Genomic DNA, 24678 nt, shown 5'->3' on the forward strand with positions numbered 1-24678 from the left:
TGAAAGATTCTGCTTTTTCCTTTAATTTGTCACAGAGTGTCAGTCGTCTGTCAGTCGTTTGAAGGAGACGGTCCCAGATGTGACTAAACCAGGTGTGGGCCACTCCAGGCCTCAATGTCCTGTGTCCTGCAGGTTTTAGCTGTGTCCTTGATCCAACACAGCTGATTTAAATGGTTAAATTACCTCCTCAACATGTCTTGACCTTATCCAGAGGCCTGGTAATGAGCTAATCATTTTATTCAGGTGTGTTGACCCAGGGTGAGATATAAAACTTGCAGGATACCAGCTCTCGAGGCCTAGAGTTTCACACTCCTGCTGTTGTGTGTAAAATGTGATGCCAATGAGACGTTTGAAGTGAGCAGGGAAACTGGAAAAGATCCTGCAGTGTCACAAACAGCTCACAGCCAATGAGCTCTGCGCTTTATATCCTCCTTCAGGCGGCCGTGCCGATCAATAATTGGACGGATGCTTTCAGCTCTGCTCTCACTGCTAGCATTGTTTCTGGATGTGTGTTTAAAGCCAGCTGTCTCTGTCATCAGTGAGCTGTAGGCTGCAGCAGAGTATAGATGTATGATATTCATGAGTGTCTGAAAGAAACTGAGGACATTTATAGATCCTAAGGCCCATTTAGAGGCTCCTCAACATGAAATCCAGCTTCATGTTTATATTTCATCAAAGCAGGAAGTGCTGAGCTCAGCAAATCCATTTATTATTGACCTGGTTAGAATCCCAATGAGGAGAGCAACATTTATTATGTTGATTATCAGCAGAAAGGAAGAACCAATCATTCCTCAGATTCATGTTTATCCACATTATCAATAAAAGCCAGAAGCATAAAAAGACATTTATCAATAAATATTCTGAACATTTGATTACAATGAGCAGAATTAAAGAGCTTTTTATACGTTTCACTTTTTTAGGTTCACAGAGTCAAATTTAGCTTGAAAGTCAAAACAAAGAAATCCCAGATTTCCATCTTAATGAATGAAATGACTTAAAGTCAGTCAGCTGTTTTCTGCTTTATACTTTTACTTGTTGTGTTAGTAAAGTAAATTCAAAAGTTACTGCACCAATGCGCTATGAATACTACTGTTACTACTGTTACGACTGCAGGGTGTTCAGAATGTTGCTGCTAGGCTTCTGACAAAGCATCACAAACACTCCCATGCCACTCCCCTGCTGATTCAGCTGCACTGGCTCCCTGTCAAGTTCAGGGCCCATTTTAAGATCATAATCATGACTTATAGGGCCCTGCACGGTGTAGCTCCAACTTACATAAGTGATCTTCTTCTTCCTTATCACCCCAGCAGGTCCCTGAGGTCTTGTGACCAGGGGTTGCTGGTTGTCCAGCATACAAGGTCAAAAAACAAAAGGTGACAGAGCGTTTGTATCAGTGGCTCCCAGACTCTGGAACTCGCTCCCTCTGAGTTTGAGATCTGTGGCCTCAGTCATGTCTTTTAAAAAGCAGTTAAAAACGAATCTGTTTAAATTTGCTTTTGGTTGATTTTGTTTTGTTTGAGATTTTAATGTCTGTTTTCTGCCTCTGTAAAGCACTTTGTGATTTTCTCTTGAAAGGTGCTATATGAATTAAATTTTACTTTTTACTTTACTTTACTCAGCGTCACCCTGAGCCAGTCCGAGCAGTCAGACAACATATTTTGAGCCCAGCACATGAAGGTGTGGCTCTCTCACACTTTTCAGGTAGAGTCCCGCCTCCTTCCAGGAAGCAGCTCACCTGTTTGTCTGTGTTTAGTGTCCAGGTGTGGAGTGGAGCTTGTTGTTCGTGTCTCTGTGTGAAGAAACTGTAAGTTTGCTTTGTTTCCTCCTTTAACAGTTTGAATGTTTGTTTCTGCTCTGTGATGTTTGGACCAGATGTTCAGCTCTTCTTTCAGGATAAACTTTAATCACTCTTGTGTTTGAAGACAAATCCACATGATTATGGATTATTGATATTCAGTAACTCTGTACTGAAACATTTGTTACTGTGAACAACAATTTTAATCATCAGTCTGTGTGGAACACTGATCTGTAATCTGATGTAACATTGACCTTCCTTTAAATAAAATAATTTTGTTCTTAAGAAGTTGATATTTACGTTTTACTGAAGTGACATAAAAAACCCCACAATGAGTATTTAGGCATGTTTAAAATCCTACTATCCTACTGATAATGTCTGCATGTGGAGGTTTACATGCATAATGTGCAGAAAACTCTCTGAGAAAAAACGTGTTTGAACTTTTTATTGTGTTCCATTGTTTTCATGCTCACTTTGTACTCAGTTCTCCTGGATTTGGTTCCAAACCTTTTCCAACTAATGCCTTGAATCTTATCTTAAATACAATTACAAAGTTCCATAATGGTATCTCAAGATGAATTGATACGTGTTAAACTTAGTTCGTTGTAATCAAGTACTCTTAGTGAGTCATAAAGTTAAAGTTAAAGTTTCACAGCCTGAAATACATTTATAGCTCCATACACCTCACACATTCTTGTGTGAGGTGTATGGTTCAGAACCCTGATTCTATTTAAATTTGTTGAAAGGTAAATACACATTAACTTTTAAAGAAGGTTGTTTTTGTTCCCTTTAAGAAAATTTATTCCACGGATAAGAGGAGATTCATTTAACCCTTTGTCTGTGCTCTGTAGCAACTTCATTATTCTATAAAAAATACATTTTTAGAGTAGGTATATGTAAAGGTTAACATCACCACACAGGACACAATGAGAAACACAAATAATCACAAATGAACATTACTCAGTGCTGTTATCTGCTATCAGAGTCCTTATATATCAGGGACTCAGTGAACTCTGTCTCTTGTAACTTAGTTGGAAATGTTCTGGTGTGAAGGCCTAAACCACTTTAACAGAATCGGATGGATGTGTCCAGATGATCAGGTCTGAGACCTGGTTGTCTCCTGGTCAGCAGAGTTGAGGACCTATAAAGCAGGAAGCAGCCTGTTGATGTTTTCATGTAACAAGGACTCAGATTTTTTAATAACAAACAGAAGGAAGGATTAAAAAACAGAAAGAACAGAGTGGAATATCATTTTAATAACCTCATCAATAGTCAGACACTCTCAGACATGAGGAAATGTTCAGGTAAACAATCCCCTGCTGGCAGCTGATGATTGAGGCGTCACAGAAACTGTTGGAACAGAAAGAGCAGAACAGGACATGAGACATTTTTATTTGCTTTACCTACATAAAACCAATCTGATGTATATATGTATATATAAATCAAATATACTAATATGTGTTAGTGTTCAAACAGGCCTGTTAAATAACATGTTGTTACTGTTGGTGCCTCACAAAGATCAGCTGTGCTGCAAACTGAAACTATGCTGTGTGCAGTTACCAGTTTTTCTAGTTTAAACTTCAATGAAAATTATTACCTTGGCTGAAAACACCAAACATCATAAAAAGTAGTTTTGTTTCTTACAAATATGGAAAACAAAGGAGGGAAATAATGCTGACTTGGAAAGTTTTTAGTTTGTATCACTTTGAAAGACAGCCATTAAAAGTATGTTGTTTTACCACTACCAAGCTATGTTAATTTTAACAATGATGTATTTTTCAAAGAACTTTACTCATAATTATAATTTTGGAGAAAGACACAAAGTCATTTCCTTATGTTAATAAAATGAAGCCACTTAGAGAGAAGAAATTTAAATCTGACATAAATGATCAGAAATTTATCTTAAAATCTGCTTCCTCTTCCTTGCACCTCTCCTGCTTCAGGTTGAGTCCCGCCTCCTTCCAGGAAGCAGCTCACCTGTGTGTCCGTGTTTAGTTTCCAGGTGTGGAGTGGAGCTTGTTGTTCATGTGTGTGTTTGAAGAAACTGTAAGTTTGCTATGTTTGCTCTGTAAAACAGTTCGTCTTTAGTAGTGCAACAGGCAGTGAGACATTTCTGTTTACTTCACATAACGTAAATCTGATTTATGATCTGAATTAATGTGTAAATGAAATAAACTGATGTGTTAGTCTTCATATAATTAATAAAAAGAAAAACAAATATCCAAAATCTGCACCAGATGTGATCAGAGAGCTGCTGAACATGTTTTTATGTTAGTATCTGTATCATCCATGGAAAAAGTACTGATTCAGTTCACCAACAAGGTTCAGGGGAATGGCTGCAATATTTCCCAAACAGAGCCATCCAATAACAAAAGAGAGAATTATTTCTCTTTTTGAATTTGTTTCTGCTTAATTAGCAATCAGTAATTGAACATAAGTATACACTCAAGTAGGTAATAAAGCCATCAACCTAAATTTACAAAATTAAACACCATCAAACAAAAATAGAATTAAATGAGTGTTTGCACAATAAAAGCAATGGTTTTATGTTAAACTAGAGCTATGTACTTATGTATGTATGTATGTATATATATGTATATATTGTACTATTCTTAGTTAGTGTATTGTCTGTCTTGTCTTAATGTTGGTTTAAAATGGAGCACTGTAACAAAAAATAATTTCCCCCAGGGAGCAATAAAGTATTCTGATTCTGATTCTGAACACCAATGAGATTGAGCAGGTTTTTAAAAGTTTTTAAATTAATGAGAAATTGGGCTGCTCATATGATAAGGGGCAGGTTAAAGGTCAGAAGCCAACACCAAAAAGACTCTATCAAAATAAAAACAAAGTCTTCTTATTTTGAAAATTTCTGCACACATTATTCCTGAATTTACATAGACAAAATGTCACTTCTTATTTATCTCATTAGCAGTAAATTGGAGTGTGTGTTGTTCTCTGCACATTCAACAGGAATAATCAGTGTGTGTCAGTGAATGCATCTTGTGTGCTTCATGATTTCAGTTGATGTGCACATGAATGATTTGTGTTTTCTCTGCAGGTGAAGGTAGAAAGTGTGTGTAAGCTGATGTGGATGTGAATTGAGCAGCATGGATCAGTGTGAGGACAGAGAGGAGGGAGTCCCTCCCTCTAAAAGCACTCTGTGTGGGGAACATGAGAGCCAGACCAAAGCTCAGAGGTGAGACGACCATCTCTAACCATTCTCCATGTCACAGCTCAGCACTCACATCACTGCTCCATCATTATTCACAGGAACCAACCTGGACCTACACCTAGCTGTGTGTCCTTACAGAGCAGCGACTCTAAATATCACTACGTTGATTTTAAAGCCCAGCAAGCGTCTGCTGCAGAGAGGTGAGCTCTTTAAGTTCAATAAATAGTACAATAAATAGTTCATGTACAATAAATAAATAAAACAACTGACTGTGGATTATCAAACTGTACAAAGCCTGGTTACCTCTGTACAGAAGTCCCTGAGCCTCTGATCCTTAGGATATTATCACGATAGGTTAATGAAAACTTATTTAAGCCAGTGGTAAGCAGGGTTCCCCAACACATACTACCTCGCCTGAATGGTTCCCCCTGAAGTAAGGGGGAAGATACAATCAACAGCCATCTTCATTAATGGTAGGAGCAACAACTGAGCACAAGATTGATAAATTACATTGAATTTCAGAGAGGATACATTATAATTTAATTTAGCAAGGGCAACGCAAACAGCACAATCAGTTAAAAATAATCAAATCATTGTGAAATTGGGGTGGTGCCCAGAGTACAACGTCCTGTTCCTGCATACTGTGGTGTTTTTATGTAGCTTATCTGAAAAAAATTTATATAAACAGCGTTTATATAACTTCTTATTTCATTGTGTATTCCTTACGTATCCAAAGTGTCTTTAGGGTTTCGCCAGCTTAGTTTATCTCATAGCCGACTTGCTAACAGCATGGCCTCTTCAACTGTCCCCCTACACTTTCATGCTCATTGTGTCGGATATTTAGTTACTCCTCTGCCTTCTTTAGCAGTATTGATACTTGTAATAAATGTAGCCTATTTACAGCTCTGGAGACAGGAACACTGAACTGGACACTCGGCTTTGCACACCCTGAAAAACCTGTAGCTAGCCAGGCCCCTGTAGTAGGTACAGCTGAAAATAGAATAGGCCCCACTAGCTGTCCCTAGGGATACACTCCCCAAGTGACCAGGGAAACAGGATGGCTGGGGGACAGTGAGGCAGAAGCATAGTCTTAAACAGAAGCCTTCTAGGGGGATCTACATAGATGCTAAAAATGACAGCCTCAACATGGCATTTAATCTGTTATTAGACTCAATTGGCTTTTCTCAAAATGTAAAAGAACCCACCCACCACTTTAACGACACTCTAGATCTTGTTTTAACATATGGACATTTAACAGTGCTTCCTGAAAACCCTCTTCTGTCTGATCATTTCCTTATAACATTTAAATTTACAATAATCGATTACACAGCAGTCGGGAGTAGACTTCTTCACAGTAGATGTCTTTCTGAAAGTGCTGTAACTAAGTTAAAGAATATAATCCACCCACTGTTATCATGAAGTCCAACACAGAGCAGAGCAGCCACCTGGACATTTCTCCAACAATAAACATGGCCAACACTATTGCTGTTGTGTGTGTCACCCATGATACTCGTTTCCTTCGCTGTCTCTTAGTTCATAGTTTCCATTTTAAATTTTATTTTATTTTCTTGTTTGTTTTGTTTTGGGTTTTCTGCATCAATAAAGCTGCCGTTTTCAGTTACCTCCTGTGTGTTCAAGTCATGTGTTTGTGCCCAACCTTTGCCTGCCACACATCACATTCATGAGAGTTTGATTATGATTTCATTTCCACTTGATTCTGCGCTATTCTGCATTAAATGTTCAGTGTAACTGAGTTCTGACTGATTTTTCTAATAATAATAACATTAAAATAATGTCTTGTCTTGTTGTTATAATGCCTCATTATGTTAATCTTATTCTTCCTTATTCCTCCAGAGTTGACCGGGAGAGCTCAAAGATTCCCAGCGGTCAGTCTTCCCAGCAGCATCAAACAGATCTGAACCCTATATTTATGGTATGTACAACAACTACTTTTTTTTTTCTTTTTTAATGTTGTGGCTCGGGAAGTAGAGCCACTTTTCCATCAAACACAAGGTTGGTGGTAAAACCTTTGGTTTTTATTTATTCTGTAGTACTGGAAATGAGCCAAGGCAAGGCAAAGTGAGGCAAATTGGGAATCCAGTTCTGCACCATTTAAAGAAAATGATACATTCTGGCAGCTGGGCATGCCCGAACAATTTGACAGTATGTCTTATTATATGTACCATTTACTAATTTGACCAATCTTGACCTCAGCAGCTGCATTTTACCCATAAACTGTTTGCTGTATTCTGATTGTCCAGCGTTAGGTCTAGTGTCTAGCATTAGGCTCCAAACATTCCTTTTTGATAAAGCTAATACTTAAGGATGGATCAGGTGATCTGTCTATCTGTCTATCTCTAAAGAGACAGATATCTGTAGATAGAGAGTGAGAGATAGATATCTCTTTACTGTGTGCATCTTCCATTTCCCGTTTTATTTTTTTTGTGTTTGTCATTCTTGATCTCCCTGTTTTCCTGTCTTGTCTTTCACCAGCCATTGAGTCAGTATTATTGGGTGACTGTGACATTCACATGGTGTTCTGTTCTGTTCAAGGTCCTGCAGGACAACATCATCACTTTTGTGAGAAACGAACTGGAGAGGATACAAAAGGTTCTAAGCTCAGATAACTCAGAATACTTGCAATGTCAAGGGGGTTGTGCGGATGTTTTGGAAGATGAGGATGAAGAGCAGAGGAGGAGCACCAAAGAGGCATTTGTGAAGATCACACTGCACTTCTTAAGGAGAATGAAGCAGGAGAAGCTGGCAGCCAATCTAAAGACCAGTAAGGGGATATTTCCAAAAAAGCAGGCATTTCCAAAGTCAAGATAACTGCGGCCAACTTAAAAACTAGAAAATCCAGCGGCACTACCCAATCTTAAATCTTCACCATTATAAAAATACAATAGAAAATGATGTATTTCTTCGGAATTGCATTTAGAAAAATGATAAACCACACAGGATATTGACTATGAATTGCTAATGCAACCCAGCACTCTGCAAAGTGTTAAGCCAATGTGTGACCCACCTCCTGCTAGGACAGGTTAAATACAAGAGCAGTATATTTAGACAAGAGTAATATTGTTTGAACTCACTTTATATATATATATATATATATATATATATATATATATATATATATATATATACATCTAAAAACATTTAGATATATACATTTAGTATATAGAACTACCGTATTTTCACGACCATAAGACGCACTGTACTAAAAGGCGCAGTCTCAGTTATGTGTGCCATTACTGTATTTAACACACACATAAGGCGCACTGGATTATAGGGAGCATACAAGTGTGCGTATTTAAAAATAAAGCAGGAGCAAAACAAAGTTTGGTACTCACATTTTTATCATCAATCAAACCCATCGAAGTCCTCATCCTCTGTGTCTGAATTGAACAGCTGCGCTAAATCTCCATCAAACATTCCAGGTTCACTTTCTTCACCGTCAGAGTCACTTTCCGTGCCGTGCGGCTCCTCGGAAATGATGCCGGCTTTTGCAAAAGCTCGAACAACAGTGCCAGCAGACATGTTAGCCCAAGCATCTACAATCCATTGGCAAATTGTGGCGTAACTTGCCCGGCGCTGCCTTCCACTCTTGGTGAAACTGTGGTCTCCATCGGTCATCCATCGCTCCCAGGCTGCTCGCAGCCTTACTTTGAACGGGTGGTTCACACCGATGTCCAGCGGTTGGAGTTCCTTTGTCAGGCCTCCCGGAATGACAGCAAGCTCACAGTTCATTTGTTTCACTAGTTTTTTCACATCGGCTGTGAGATGGGCACGCATAGAGTCACAGATTAAGAGCGATAGTGATGCGTGGAAAAAACCACCTGGTCTCCTTACATACACCTCCCTCAGCCACTCTTTCATCATTTCCTCATCCATCCAACCCTTTTCATTTGCCTTAATGATGATTCCTGTTGGAAACTTCTCTTTAGGCAAAGTCTTTCGCTTAAAAATCACCATAGGCGGCAGTTTCTGTCCATTAGCATGGCAGCCAAGAACAACAGTAAAAGAAGACTTTTCATACCCCGTTGTGCGTATCGCTACCGTGCTGGTCCCCTTCTTCTCCACAGTGTGACTCACTGGGATGTCGAAAGTGAGCGGGACCTCGTCCATGTTTGTGATGTGGCTGGGCTGGATGTTTTTGTCGCCAATGTATTTGCTGCAGTAGGAGCGGAAGATGGCCAGCTTTTCATTATAATCCGCTGGAAGTTGCTGCGCTACCGTAGTCCTGGTCCGGATGGAAAAATGGCACCGTTTCATAAAAAGTGAAAGTGAAACTGCTTTTAGCCAAATGGTGACCGTCGAAACGCTTCTCCCGCTCGTTCTTTGCTCAATGATCCACCGCTCGAGTCTTTCCTCCAACTCGGGCCACCTCGCCTTATGTCCGCGGAAACTCAGCTGCGTTTTCTTGACCTGCCGGAGCTTGTTTTCTAGCTTCCTCCATTTGCGAACCATCGATTCGTTAATCTTAAATTCTCTCGCCGCTGCTCTTTTTCCATGTTCCTCCGCGTAGCTGATGGCCTTCAGTTTAAACTGTGCTTCGTAAGCGTGTCTCTTTGCCATTTTCAGGGTTGTTAAAACAATGATGTCCTGCATAATGCACATACCTGTTCTTTTATACAGGTATGTGCGATAAAGTCAACGTCCACACTTCACCCTTTAGCATTCTCATGGTGTTCTCTACTACGTCCTCATTACAACACACAGGGCGCACTGCGCTATAGGGCGCGCCATACTTTTTGAAGAAAATCTAAGACTTTTAAGTGCGCCTTATGGTCGTGAAAATACAGTAACAGTTGTAGTTCAAAAACATTTAGTGGGGCCCACTATGGAGCCCCAGCCTACACTTTAGGAATTACTCTTCTAAAGATATAAGCACATTGATAAATTGGGCATTTACTAATGCAGTGTTTTCCAACCACTGTGCCACAGCACATAGGTGTGGTGTGAGAAGTGATCAAGTGTGTTATACTCTAATTAAAGGTGTTGTCAACTGACAGTAAAAAGAAGTCGAAATAGAAATTACATGGTCATGCTGAGACAACGCAGAGTATAATTGCAACAGATAAATATCTGAAAAGTAGTTAACCGGTCCCTGAGAAAGTTCTGACCCAGATGAAGGCCCTAGCATGAGTAGTGGTCAGAAGAAAGATTAAAAAAAAGATATACTGGGAACAATTCCGCTATACCTGGTGTGCAGGAAAAAATTATTAATGTGTGATATTTTGGTTTGGTGGTGTGCTGTGGGATTTTTCTAAAGTGAAATATGTACCATAGCTAAAAAATGTTGGGAAACATTGTACTAACGTTTCATGAAATTGAAACGTCATACCTTCAACTGACTCTATCACTGATTTTTTTGGTTTGTTTGTTTTTTGTTTAGGAACTTCCATTAGGAACTGGCATTGGAGTCAGCATGAACTTAAGTCAAACCTGAAGAAGAAGTTCCAGTGTGTGTTTGAGGGGATCGCTAAAGCAGGAAATCCAACCCTTCTGAATCAGATCTACACAGAGCTCTACATCACAGAGGGAGGGACTGCAGAGGTCAATGATGTGCATGAGGTCAGACAGATTGAAACAGCAAACAGGACACCAGACAAACCAGAAACAACAATCAGACAAGAAGACATCTTTAAAGCCTCACCTGAAAGAAATAAACCAATCAGAACAGTGCTGACAAAGGGAGTGGCTGGCATTGGGAAAACAGTCTTAACACAGAAATACACCCTGGACTGGGCTGAAGACAAAGCCAACCAGGACATCCAGTTCATATTTCCATTCACTTTCAGAGAGCTGAATGTGCTGAAAGACCAAAGGTTCAGTTTGGTGGAACTTGTTCATCACTTCTTTCCTGAAACTAAAGAAGCAGGAATCTGCAGCTTTGAAGACTTCCAGGTTGTGTTCATCTTTGATGGTCTGGATGAGTGTCGACTTCCGCTGGACTTCCACAAAACTACAATCCTAACTGACCCTAGAAAGTCCACCTCAGTGGATGAGCTGCTGATAAATCTCATTATAGGGAACCTGCTTCCCTCTGCTCACCTCTGGATAACCACACGACCTGCAGCAGCCAATCAGATCCCTCCTTACTCTGTTGACATGGTGACAGAGGTCAGAGGGTTCACTGATCCACAGAAGGAGGAGTACTTCAAGAAGAAATTCAGAAATAAGAGGCAGGCCAGCAGGATCATCTCCCACATCAAGACATCACAAAGCCTCTACATCATGTGCCACATCCCAGTCTTCTGCTGGATCACTGCTACAGTTCTGGAGGATGTGCTGGAAACCAGAGAGGGAGGACAGCTGCCCAAGACCCTGACTGAGATGTACATCCACTTCCTGGTGGTTCAGGCCAAAGTGAAGAAGGTCAAGTATGACAGAGGAGCTGAGACAGATCCACACTGGAGTCCAGAGAGCAGGAAGATGATTGAGTCTCTGGGAAAACTGGCCTTTGATCAGCTGCAGAAAGGAAACCTGATCTTCTATGAATCAGACCTGACAGAGTGTGGCATCGATATCAGAGCAGCCTCAGTGTACTCAGGAGTGTTCACACAGATCTTTAAAGAGGAGAGAGGACTGTACCAGGACAAGGTGTTCTGCTTCATCCATCTGAGTGTTCAGGAGTTTCTGGCTGCTCTTCATGTCCATCTGACTTTCATCGACTCTGGACTCAATCTGCTGGAAGAACAACAAACAACCTCCCAGAAGTCTGAAACAAGAGAATCTGCAGAGAAACACTTCTACCAGAGTGCTGTTGACAAGGCCTTACAGAGTACAAATGGACACCTGGACTTGTTCCTGCGCTTCCTCCTTGGTCTTTCACTGCAGACCAATCAGACTCTCCTACAAGGTCTGCTTACACTGGCAAGAAGTAGCTCACAGACCAATCAGAAAACAGTTGACTACATCAAGGAGAAGCTCAGTGAGAATCTGTCTGCAGAGAAAAGCATCAATCTGTTCCACTGTCTGAATGAACTGAATGATTGTTCTCTAGTGGATGAAATCCAACAGTCCCTGAGATCAGGAAGTCTCTCCGATGAACTTTCTCCTGCTCAGTGGTCAGCTCTGGTCTTCATCTTACTGTCATCAGAAAAAGATCTGGATGTGTTTGACCTGAAGAAATACTCTCCTTCAGGGGAGGCTCTTCTGAAGTTGTTGCCAGTGGTCAAAGCTTCCAACAAAGCTCTGTAAGTAGTCAAGTCAAGTCAACTTTATTTATATAGCACATTTAAAGGACATCAAGTGACGGCCAAAGTGCTGAACAGAGGGATAATATAAACAAATAAAAAGAATTAAAATAGATAAGATGAAAACGTTATAGAAAACATTGTGAGACATCCATATATCTTTGTAAAAATATATGTGTACATGCAAATATGCACATATCTATACATTAAAAGGGGAATCATAGTTTCTCCATTTGATCACAAAGCCAAGTTAAACTGCGTTAGCCAGCATGCCACTGGGGCACGATTTACAGTCCAGTGCCAGAAAAGTAGCTGTGATTACCTACCTGGCACTGTGCACACCGTCGACAGCTTTAGAAGACAGATACTTGAATGCGGTTGTCAGGGTTCCTGGGTTGTATTTTCAGTTTGTTCATGTTCGTTCACATTTCCTGCCTTGTTGTGCCAGTTCCTTTCCTGTGTGATGTTAGTTTGATTAAGTTCAGCTGTGTACTCACCGGTCTCTCATTATCATCCTCATCAGTGCATTTAAGTCCTCAGTTTCCACTCGCTCACTGTCTTGTCATTGATGTTGTTTGTTTTCAGTTCAGTTCAGTCAGTCAGTCAGTCAGTCCAGTTGAGTTCAGTTGAGTTTAGTTCAGTCCAGTCCAGTCCAGTCCAGTCCAGTCCAGTCAGCCAGCCATTCATCTCCTGCTCTCGTTGTGTCATCCTTTCCGATAAACACCATTATCCTGCACCGTGAGTCCTGCGTTTGGGTCCTCTTCTTCTCATCCACACACAAGACCCTGACAGCGGTGACAGGCCAAACAGTAGTACATGCAGAGGGCAGCAAGGGCTCGCGTTAGGCTGGTAAGTCAGGTCCCCAGGAGAGTCAATCACAGGAAAAACGATAAGATTCAGTTTTTCCAGGGTCAAATAAAAAAGCCATGCTCTAAGGCTAAAACAGTAAAATTAAATACTAATTTTAATATGATAATCTAGATCAGATCTCTAATCCTTAAACCTAACCAAGGAAGAAAAAATGGCAGATTAGACTGAAAGTTTAGGCACATAACGATTTCCTTTTAACAGCCTTCCTTCATTGAAAGCAATGCATTATTAGGGACTGTAACATCTAGTCCTTTTTACTGAAACTTTAGCGAAAAATTAAAATGGAGCTAAACAGGGAGAACACACACATGGAGAGCAGCGGCAGACAGACACGCCAGCATACGCTCACCCGGAAGTCTAGCCCACAGCTTGTGTGTATAAGACATAACACATAAGTCCATTTTTCTTTTTTAAAATTGTTTATTAAAAAAAAGATAATCAGGTACACAATATTTAAAACCGACACAATGTAATTTCTATAGGCCCCTCAAAACATTGGCAGCACTCAACAAGTATATGATACTTTCTTTTAGTTATTTCATAGCTGCAGAAATTGTCACAATTTCTAGAACATTTTAGTGTGACCCTTATCAAATGACCAATATTGCCCACCTTATGATAATCAATAACTTTTCAAACATGAAAAAAAAATCCTTACCAATTTTTTTTCATATCAAAAGCATGTAGACTTATCCGATGTTCTCTTCAATTCAGTTTGTCTCGGATGTTTGAAAAATGTCATAATCAGTGTTCTTATTGCAGAAGTATTATGCCTTACCACCCTAACCAGTTTACGCTCTCTACAGGGTGGGCCATTTATATGGATACACTGTAATAAAATGGGAATGGTTGTTTTTCTTGTGACATTACCAATAAGTTTTGATGTGTCACATGGCCCTCTTCCTATTGAAAAAACAAAAGTTGTGTCCAAGATGGACTATCTTGAGGAGTTTGCCCCCTCACATATACTGATATGCCACAAACAGAACTTTAATATCACCAACCATTCCCATTTTATTACGGTGTATCCATATACACCAATGGCCCACCCTGTATAATTATTCAGCTTTTATTACCAAGCAGTCAGCGTATCCATTTTACCAAATTAAGAACATAGGACATAGGACTTAGGTTTACCAGCCTCAGGTTTCTAACACAGAATTCTTATATTCATTTTTTTTCTGGCTGTCAGTTGGTTTGTAACTTACTGTTAGTTTTTTTTTTCTCTTATTTCTTTTAAATCTCTGATATGGCAATCATCATGAAATCCAAGTTAAAGGAAAACTTGGACTTCACCTTATTGGTCATTTAAGTTTTGAAGGTTTTCCAAGTGTGTTCAAAAGTGGGCTGCTAGGTATCAGAAAATTACAGCAAAGTAATAAAAATTATGTCTTCCTTGAAGGCTTCCATAATTGGAGTTCCCACTGAATTACATTTTACTCATTGCTTTTTTGGTATTTTAGAGCAAATGTTTTACAATTAATTCATAACATTTTAGTTTCTCTCACATTGAAAGGAGTGTTTGCAGGCTGCAATTATATCCTACACTAAGCAAAATATTATCGTACTGTTTCCCAAACAAATGCCCTGGTGCAATATTTGTGTTTGTTTTCGCTCCCTCCTGTCATATTTTTTAAATCCATCCATCCGTCCATCTTCATCCGCTTTATCCGAGGCTGGATTTTTTAAATCATGTTCTAAAATATATATAATTGTTTCTGAAGAAATTAGCTTTCCAATAATAAGGCAGATTTCTTTTAGTATGGTTACAGTTTTTACTAACCTCTAAACCATAAGTCATGGAAAGTGGATTTTACAAGAACTGAGGGCTTTCCTTAACCATACTTAAACAGCTTATTTTAAATAAAAGATGAGCTGATTGTCTATAGCATTGTTCGGTATGTTATTATTAAAAAAAAAAAGATTATTTTGAACTGTATCAAGGAACAATACTCACAGATTTTAAAATTAGGAAAGTGATCAGCAGTACTATATGACTGTACCTGCAGGTACTGAACTAAATTGGTAAATGGTAAATCGCCTGTATTTATACAGCGCTTTACTAGTCCCTAAGGACCCCAAAGCGCTTTACACATCCAGTCATCCACCCATTCACGCACACATTCGCACACTGGTGATGGCAAGCTACATTGTAGCCACAGCCACCCTGGGACGCACTGACAGAGTGCTAGACTAGAATCGCTAAATCTAACAAGTCCTTACTGGTTTCCATTTAAATAATGTGGTATATCTGTGTTTTAATGAGGAAATGTAATATATATGTATTTTAAGTTATTTTGTTATGGTGTAGGGATGGGTATTGATAAGATTTTCACAATTCCGATTCCATTTTCGATTCTGTTTAATGATTCGATTCTTTATCGATTCTCTTATCGATTCTTTTTAAAAAAGGAGAACACTAAGGTCGATTAGCTTAGAACTTTGTTTTATATCTTCTCTTTGAACAAGATAGAAATTTAGGAGTAACATGGCCTTACAAACCCAGCAGTGAGATCTTAAGAGATCCAGCCTACGGCTCTTCAATGTGGTGTCACAGGGACCCCGGGGAAAAAAATTGTAAATGTAAAATAATAAAATAAATATTCTTCTGTAGCAATAACAAAGTATAACATAAATTATTCTGTAGCAATTACACAAGAATATCCAGTAATGTCCCTGCCTACAATTAAACACATTCACTTACCGAAAATCGGGGGCATCTGCTGTGGCAAATGGGTGCAAGCCTTTTACCATAAGCTTAGTCACTGCTCGGTAACATTAGTCTATCCTGGCTTGAAAGGAGACGCTACCGGTAGACTGCAGCAAGAACTGCCAGCGAGCGCCAGCCAGACTCTGTCTGTGTCTCTCATCATGGTCACCTAAACGCACAGTAATGGCAGTAATGGCAGATAAGGCAGATCGCGCTAACATAATATGCACTGTTAGTTGATTATTTACCTGCCGCATTAACGGGAGAGGACGTGCAAACGTTACCGCTGCTGCTGGGTTGAGATTCACGAGTCCAGAGCGGAATTAAAAACACGACATTCATTTAAGGTTATCACGTGTTTTGTGAGCAAATGCTTTTGCATATTCGTAGTGTTTCCTGCCAGGTAAATTACGCTCCGCAACGTAGTGACGTCATTCAGGGCGACTGGAATCGATAAGGGAATCGTTTGCAAAAATGGCAAACAATTCCAAGGAATTGAAACAGTGGGAACCGGTTCTCAAATAGAACCGGTTTTCGATACCCATCCCTAATTAGGTGCATATTAAACTTTTTATCTTTCTTGTTTGGGTTGAACACTTAAATTGGTTTCATTTGATCCTAAATACCTTTGTTTTTCAGACTGTCTGGCTGTAACCTTTTGGAGAGAAGCTGTGAAGCGCTGTCCTCAGTTCTCAGTTCAATGAGAATGGTGGACCTGAGTAACAACAACCTGCGGGATTCAGGCGTTAAGCTTCTGTCTGTTGGACTAAAGAGTCCACACTGTACACTGGAAGCTCTCAGGTCAGGATCCAAACTTTTCCAAAAATTATTAAATCAATTATATTCGTGTAATTAAACCCTTATGAAGGTAACATCGAGGGAACAGTTTACCCTGCCCGGGATAGGGTTACCGGGGCCCCGCCCTGGAGCCAGGCCTGGGGAGGGTGCCCGAGGGCGAGCGTCTGGTGGCCACCACCCGCAGGAGGCGCCATAGGGGTCGGCTGCATTGTGTGTCGGGCGACGGACAGGAGAGGAGGCCCTGGCGGACTGATCCCCAGCTGCCAAGACTGGCAATTGGGACATGGAATGTCACCTCTCTGGTGGGGAAGGAGCCTGAGTTAGTGCGTGAGGTTGAGAGGTACTGGCTAGATATAGTCGGGCTCACCTATACGCATGGCTTGGGCTCTGGAACCAGTCTCCTGGAGAGGGGCTGGACTCTGTCTCAGTCTGGAGTTGCCCCTGGTGAGAGGCGGCGGACTGGGTTGGGTATTTTAATATCCCCTCGGCTTGCTGCCGGTACGTTGGGGTTTTTCCCGGTGGGTGAGAGGGTTTGTTCCCTGCGCCTTATGGTCGGGGAACGGGTCCTGACTGTCATCTGCGGTTATGCGCCGAGTGGCAGTTCAGAGTACCCAGCCTTCTTAGAGTCCCTGGGTGGGGTGCTGGAAGGTGCGCCACCTGGAGACTCTGTTGTCCTGCTAGGAGACTTCAATGCTCACGTGGGTAATGACAGTGAGATCTGGAGGGGCGTGATTGGGAGAAACTGCCTCCCTGATCTGAACCCGAGCGGTGTTTTGTTATTGGACTTCTGTGCAAATCACAGTTAGCCATAACAAACACGTTGTTCGAACATAAGAGTGTCCATAAGTGCATGTGGCACCAGGACGCTCTAGGCCACAGGTCGATGATCGATTTTGTAATCGTATCACCAGACCTGCGACCATATGTTCTGGACACTCGGGTAAAGAGAGTGGCTGAGCTGTCAACTGATCACCACCTGGTGGTGAGTTGGATCAGGTGGCTGGGGAGGACGCTGGACAGACCTGGCGCACCTAAACGCGTAGTAAGGGTGTGCTGGGAATGTCGAGCAGAGGCCCCAGTCCGTGAGATCTTCAACGCACACCTCCGGCAGAGCTTCAACAGCATTCCGAGGGAGACTGGGGACAATGAGTCCGAATGGACCATGTTCAGCGTCTCCATTGCTGAAGCTGCTGCATTGAGCTGTGGCCGCAAGGTGGTTGATGCCTGCCGTGGTGGTAATCCCTGAACCAAATGGTTGACACCAGAGGTGAAGGGAGCCACCAGGCTGAAGAAGGAGTCCTATTGGGCTTGGTTAGCCTGTGGGACTCCAGAGGCAGCCGACAGCTATCGACAGGCCAAGCGTAATGCGACTCGGGCAGTGGCTGAAGCAAAAACTCGGGTGTGGGAGGAGTTAGGAGGGGCCATGGAAAAAGACTTCCGGACTGCCTCGAAGAGATTCTGGCAAACCGTCAGGCATCTCAGGAGGGGAAAGCAGTGCTCTACCTGCACTGTGTATAGTGCTGGCGGAGCGCTGCTGACTTCGACTGAGAAAATTGTCAGGCGGTGGAAGGAATACTTCGAGGACCTCCTTAATCGCACTGACACGTCTTCCGAGGAGGAAGCAGAGTCTGTGGATGAGGGGAATGACCCGCCAATTTCCGGAGGCGAGATCACTGAGGTAGTTAAACAACTCCTTGGTGGCAGAGCCCCTGGTGTTGATGAGGTCCGCCCTGAGTTCCTGAAGGCTCTGGACGTTGTAGGGCTGTCCTGGTTGACACGCCTCTACAATGTTGCGTGGAGATCAGTGGCAGTACCTGTGGACTGGCAGACCGGGGTGTTGGTCCCCAGCTCTAAGAAGGGGGACTGGAGGGTGTGTTCCAACTACAGGGGGATCACACTCCTCAGCCTCCCTGGGAAAGTCTATGCCAGGTTGCTGGAAAGGAGAGTTCGTCCGCTAGTCGAACCTCGGATACAGGAGGAACAATGCGGCTTTCGTCCTGGTTGTGGAACACTGGACCAACTCTTTATCCTCTCGAGGATACTTGAGGGTGCATGGGAGTTTGCCCAACCAGTCTACACGTGTTTTGTGGACTCGCAGAAGGCATTTGACAGTGTCCCTCGGGGTGTCCTGTGGGAGGTGCTGCGGTAGTATGGGGTGTCTGGCCCATTGCTATGGGCCATTCGATCCCTATACAACCGTTGCAAGAGCTTGGTTCACATAGCCGGCAATGAGTCGGACTCATTCCCGGTGGGTGATGGACTCTGCCAGGGCTGCCCTTTGTCACCAATTCTGTTCATAATTTTTATGGACAGGATTTCTAGGCGCAGCCAAGTGGTGGAGGGCTTTCACTTTGGTGGCCTCAGAATCTCATCTCTGCTTTTTGCGGATGATGTGGTTCTGTTGGCTTCATCAGGTGAAGGCCTCCAGCTCGCATTGGAACGGTTCGCAGCCGAGTGTGAAGCAGCGGGAATGAGGATCAGCACCTCCAAATCTGAGGCCATGGTTCTCAGCTGGAAAAAGGTGGAGTGCCCACTCCGGGTCAGGAATGAGTTCCTGCTCCAAGTGGAGGAGTTCAAGTATCTCAGGGTCTTGTTCGCGAGTGATGGGAGAAGGGAGCTGGAGATCGACAGACGGATTGGGGCTGCAGCTGCAGTAATGCGGACGCTGCACCGGTCCGTCATGGTGAAGAGGGACCTGAGTGTAGAAGCGACGCTCTTAATTTACCGGTCGATCTACGTCTCTACCCTCACCTATGGCCACGAGCTGTGGGTAGTGACCGAAAGAACGAGATCGCGGATATAAGCGGCGGAAATGAGCTTCCTCCGAAGGGTGGCTGGCCTCTCCCTTAGAGATAGGGTGAGAAGTTCGGCCATCCGGGAGGGGCTCAGAGTAGAGCCGCTGCTCCTCCACATCGAAAGGAGCCAGCTGAGGTGGTTCGGGCATCTGACTAGGATGCCTCCTGAGCGCCTCCTGGGTGAGGTGTTCCGGGCATGTCCCACCGGGAGGAGGCCCGGGGCAGACCCAGGACACGCTGGAGAGATTATATCTCTCGGCTGGCCTGGGAACGCCTTGGTGTTCCTCCGGATAAGCTGGAGGAGGTGGCTGGGGAGAGGGAGGTCTGGGCTTCTCTGCTTAGGCTACTGCCCCCGCGACCCGGCTCCGTATAAAACGGATGAAGATGGATGGATGGAGGGATGAATGGATAATTAAACTTTCATTTCATGTTTTTAAGAGGCAAAGCGTGAAATGGACATGGTGAACCTGCGTGTCTATTGCATGTTTTGCCATGATTCTGAGTTGAAGAGGGAGAATATAATACAGGAGACATAGCATGATGGAGATTGTGAAAACAGACAGAAGGAGACAGAGCGCTAAAATCATTGAAATCAGGAAGATGGAACACACCAGGAAAGATAAATAACCTAAATCTGACTAAGACAGGAGAAGCAAAACTGAACACGATGTACACAGGACAAGTGACTATCACAATAAAATGGACAGAGACCCAGGCAGAGACCTAAACTTAAGAGACACTACTAAACATACTGAAAAGGTAAACAAACACAGAGATATAGGTGAGGTGTGGGAGAGGGCGGAAAAGAGAGACAGAAAGAAAGGGACAGAGAGAGAGACAGTATAAAGAGAGAGACAGAGAGATGCAAAGCAACTAACATAACAGAGCAAAAATTAAGAACCATAACAGATTTCAGATGCAGAAGAGAATAATATACACAGAGACTAAGACCAATATTTAATAATTTCAAAAAGTCCAGAATCAATCTCAATATACTTGGTCAACGAAGATACGATGAGGATAAATATAAAGAGAAAGAGCTGTCTAGTTAGTTATTGTCATGGTCTTTGTTCTTTGACCTAAACCCTTCAAAAATGGCAGATTACCTTGGGTAAAAGACTGACAGTTGAGGCACAAATAAAAAAAAAGTTGCCTCAACAAAAGGACACTTTGGGCACCCATCAGGAAAGGGGCGGGTGCTCCCCTCTGCACGTGCCTGAGCTGGATCCAGAGCAGCTGGGTCCACAGCAGCTCAATCCACAGGTTTAATCTTGTAGTTTTCCTGACCCAGCCAACCCAGGAGCTGTTCACAAGCCCCCCCACCCTGAGATGCACTGGCATAGGTTTGGGATCTAAGAATGCATCTTTTTTGTTTTTTTACATATCGGTTATTATATTAATAGTTGATTTATTTATAAATTAATGTATTAATGTAACGTATTAATGGCACATTTCTGTAGGCTGTCAGGCTGTCTGATCACAGAGGAAGGCTGTACTTCTCTAACTTCAGCGCTGAGCTCCAACCCCTCCCATCTGAGAGAGCTGGACCTGAGCTACAATCATCCAGGACCCTCAGGAATGAAGCTGCTGTTGGCTGGACTAAAGGATCCAAGCTGGAGACTGGACACTCTTAGGTATGGGGAGAATGTCTAATAGAGGAGGAAGAGCTGGAAACATTTCCAGTGAAAACTGAAAGCCTTTTCACTGGAACATTTACTGTGTCCTTCACTCACTTCCTGTTTGTTTCTCAAAACTTAAAATGTACAGCTCTATCACTTCTGACATAAATGAAGTAAGAAAACCTAATTTTTCTTACTTCAGGAATGTTTATAGGGTTACTCAAGTTGGGCTAGCTGGCATCTAACGATGTAAACACAGCAAAGACAAGCTGGAGAATAAACGCAAACTTTTTTTGCCTCAATAAATCTGAACTTGAGGGTCTTTGATGGTCAGAGACAAATGCAATTTAATAGCAGGAACAGATGCTGAAAACAGGCCAAACTTCAGTCAGAAGAATACCTGAAGCGATCCGTTCTCAGCACGAGGTCAGTCATTTATATACTGTGGCATAATTTGGATTACTTGCTACGAAAAATTCCTTATCCTCAGCTTCCTGCACCCATTGATATATTTGTTAGCCTCAGAGTGATTCTTTTTATGACTTTATAAAAAATTTGCTGTCTGGTAAACCATGAGCTGATGATTAGTACGATTGATATATAAAAAGAATTTGGTCATTAATTGGTTTCCAGCACTGCATACAAAGATATTTTCCTGTTGCACTTCGACACACACTTGACTGCCCATATGGAAAAGAAATAGTAAAAACATATATGATTTACTCATGAAAGTGGCCACTTTCTCATTACTTTCATATATTTTTTTAGTAAGTATATAAAACATACAAGTTTCATTATATAATTTTTCAAGGGATCTTATATGTGCTTTCACTCCTGTATGCTTTTCATACAAGTTTCATACAAGACAGATAAAAACTTTATAAGATTTATATATATCTTTTCCATATGGTTGACATTAGAGGGGAGATCTCACAGGCAAGGAAAAAATTATGCTTCCTGGGTACTAGTCGTATCTTCATCATAAACGAAAGACAGCCTCACAACACCCCCATGTGACAATAATAAACAATAGCTTTAAATGATGAAAAGGGGTTTAGAAGCCCTGTAACTCATGGGATATAAACGCATCACAAGTTAAAAAAGAAAAGGGCATAAATTAAATCTGTCAATGCTGACAGAAAGGACTCTGGTGCAGACTCAGATTTTAGGAAAAGAGAGTTCACAAGTTTATTTACAATCCAACAGTGCAACATATATACAAGGTGTCTCCAGGGAAAGGAACGCAGGAAAATAGTCCACACTCTCGCTCCTCTTCAGCCACTTATGCTCATGCTCCTCCAGACTCCATACCACTGGAACAAACAGGTATCCAGGAAGTACAGGGGATTTGTATTGAAAAGACATGAGTTCACAGTTTGAGTCAGTCATATTTCATTCAATACAGTGGTGTACTGACAGATCCAGGATCAGACCAAATCATCAGCAGTTTGATCCACGTATGGATTGAAGTGTATTTCTGAAAATGTTGGACTGTTTCTTTATCAGTGTCTAACAGTATGTAGACACTGATAAATATGAGAGTGATGTAATGTCCATATGTGCATGCTGAAAGAGACTGTGCTGCTCTGACCCCCCTCCTCCTTTCAGGGTGGAGCCTGCTGGAGAACGATGGCTGACACCAGGTCTGAGGAAGTGTAAGTGTGTTTTTAATGGGATTCATGAAAACAAAGCAGCACACATTCAACCATCTTCAAACTGTCACATCACTCATTCACATCTCTGATGTCAGGAGTCATCATCAAAGTGTCAATCAATGAACAGATGATGGATCAATAACTGCAGCTGGATTGTGTTTGTTCTCTCCATCAGATTCCTGTCAACTCACAATCGACACAAACACAGTTCACACAAACCTCCAGCTATCTGACAACAACAGCCAGGTGACATATGTGGAGGAGGTTCAGTCGTATCCTGATCATCCAGACAGATTTGATATTTGCCCTCAGCTGCTTTGCAGAAATGGTCTGACTGGTTGCTGTTACTGGGAGGTTGAGTGGAGAGGAAATGTTCGCATGTCTGTGAGTTATAGAAGAACCAGAAGGAAAGGAGAGAGTCCTGACTGTGTGTTTGGATGGAATGATCAGTCCTGGAGTTTGTGGTGCTCCAATTATATTCCTCTTTGTGTCTGGCACAATAACATAAAAACATCCATCTCCTCCTCCTCCTCTGTCTCTAACAGAGTAGCAGTGTATGTGGACTGTCCTGCTGGCACTCTATCCTTCTACAGAGTCTCCTCTGACACTCTGATCCACCTCCACACCTTCAACACCACATTCACTGAAACTCTTTATCCTGGGTTTACAGTCTGGTCTGGTTCGTCAGTGACTCTGTGCCGGTTTGAGTGTAAAGAGCATCCTCCTGTTAGAGAAACAGTCTGACTGTTGAACAGACTGTTGTTCAATCTGTACATATCAGTCTCTTTTACTCAGTAACACGTTTTCAGATTCATGGATTCAATCAGTTCTTAAAAAGTTCTTTTAAACTGTTCTAAACGATTCCTTGGAAACTTCTTCCTCTTCAGTCCTTAAAAAATGGAAGCTACCATTATTCCAGGGTCCAGATGTTTTTTTCTTTCTTTTTTCACTCAAAGCATGGAATTTACAGTGTCGCTCATGCTGTGGTTATTTGAGTCATTTTTGGAAGCAGGACAGGAAGGAAGGTCTGAACAGAGAAGATAAGAACACAGTTTTTGAGAAGACATTTGGGAGTTTCAGAGGTACACCTAAATTTAGCACAGCAACTCTACTACATCATTTCTGTGACCGGATTGTTCAATAACAGTACAATCATGTTGGTTTATGGAAAGATGTTCCTAAATAGATTTCAGTCTAAGCTGCTGTGGTTAAATTGATGTTTTTTTGTTTCAGTAGGAGTGAAATCTTCAGCTTATCCCCGTTTATGAATAGTAAATAAAGAATAACGCCCAGTCTTATTATGGTAAATGTAATACAAAGGTCTACAGATGAGTATATTTACATATGATTTTGCAAATGATGTTAAAATAGTCTTTTTTTTTTTTTTTTTTAAATGTAATCAAATAATGTAATCTGTGTGATGAAAAGAGCGTGCTCTTTAGACTTAGTGTTGATTCTGAATCAAATAGAAAAGCCTGTACTGGTCTGGTGTCAAGAGAAGTGGAAACTCATTATCAACTTTCTCAAGAGAAATCAGAGTGGTGCAAGCCTGTCAAGAGGATGTAAAAAATGTTGTCTGAGAATATTTAGTTTTTATTTCTTGTAGTTTGGTGCAGTGATAAGAGATAATATTTGAGAATCTATATTTTAACCAAATCACTGTGGAGTTAAAATTTGGAAATGTAATTGTTGTTTTTCTCTGCTCACTTGTGTGGAGTTGATTTGAAGCCGAGAAGACTTGGATTACTTTCAACTGAGTAACTGCTTCCATATGTGGGTTTGCGCTAGCAAGACTGGGAGAAGAATGCATTACTGGCCAGGACTTGACTCTCTCCCTACTCTCTCAACCATCCACAGACCAGTAGATGAAATTGTAATCACCATAGGGTAGATTAGGAAGTTTATGGAATTTTTTTAAATTAATCTGACTGTATAATTGAGATCATCTGATTAAGCGGTTTTCTTTGTTCCTGCAACATTGCTTAAATAAATATTCCATTTGGATTTAAAGTCTATATTGTCGAAATTCCCTTTATGGCTCTAATAGTACAGGTTCAAACTT

At 41.7% G+C, this 24678-nt stretch overlaps 1 protein-coding gene across 2 annotated transcripts; it reads left to right on the forward strand.

Moving 5' to 3' along the window:
• The first annotated feature begins 1735 nt into the window (after window positions 1-1735).
• On the forward strand, window positions 1736-24188 carry LOC146578133 (protein NLRC3-like). Of its 2 annotated transcripts, XM_085257647.1 has the most exons (11): window positions 1736-1804; window positions 3739-3841; window positions 4854-4991; window positions 5066-5167; window positions 6822-6900; window positions 7521-7749; window positions 10366-12169; window positions 16389-16550; window positions 20803-20976; window positions 22570-22616; window positions 22792-24188. In XM_085257647.1, exons 3-11 carry the CDS (start codon window positions 4903-4905, stop codon window positions 23358-23360), a joined length of 3255 nt encoding a protein of 1084 aa, XP_085113773.1. In that variant the 5' UTR covers window positions 1736-1804; window positions 3739-3841; window positions 4854-4902; the 3' UTR covers window positions 23361-24188. The 2 variants fall into 2 exon arrangements, with proteins under 2 accessions (XP_085113773.1, XP_085113783.1); XM_085257657.1 differs by lacking the exon at window positions 3739-3841 and having other exon boundaries at window positions 1771-1804.
• The last annotated feature ends 490 nt before the right edge of the window (window positions 24189-24678 follow it).

The sequence above is a fragment of the Mchenga conophoros genome, linkage group LG3 (genome assembly GCF_057382185.1).
Source record: "Mchenga conophoros isolate Kocher_MC1m ecotype Shallow Benthic linkage group LG3, M_conophoros_male_GT1.1, whole genome shotgun sequence".
NCBI lineage: Eukaryota > Metazoa > Chordata > Actinopteri > Cichliformes > Cichlidae > Mchenga > Mchenga conophoros.

What these genes read in the sequence shown, in the direction of transcription:
- LOC146578133 (XM_085257647.1), top strand. Translation starts at nt 4,903, where the DNA reads ATGGATCAGTGTGAGGACAGAGAGGAGGGAGTCCCTCCCTCTAAAAGC. An exon ending in CAAGCGTCTGCTGCAGAGAG is followed by an intron (nt 5,168 to 6,821) that starts GTGAGCTCTTTA and finishes TTATTCCTCCAG; the next exon opens with AGTTGACCGGGAGAGCTCAA. An exon ending in ATCTGAACCCTATATTTATG is followed by an intron (nt 6,901 to 7,520) that starts GTATGTACAACA and finishes GTTCTGTTCAAG; the next exon opens with GTCCTGCAGGACAACATCAT.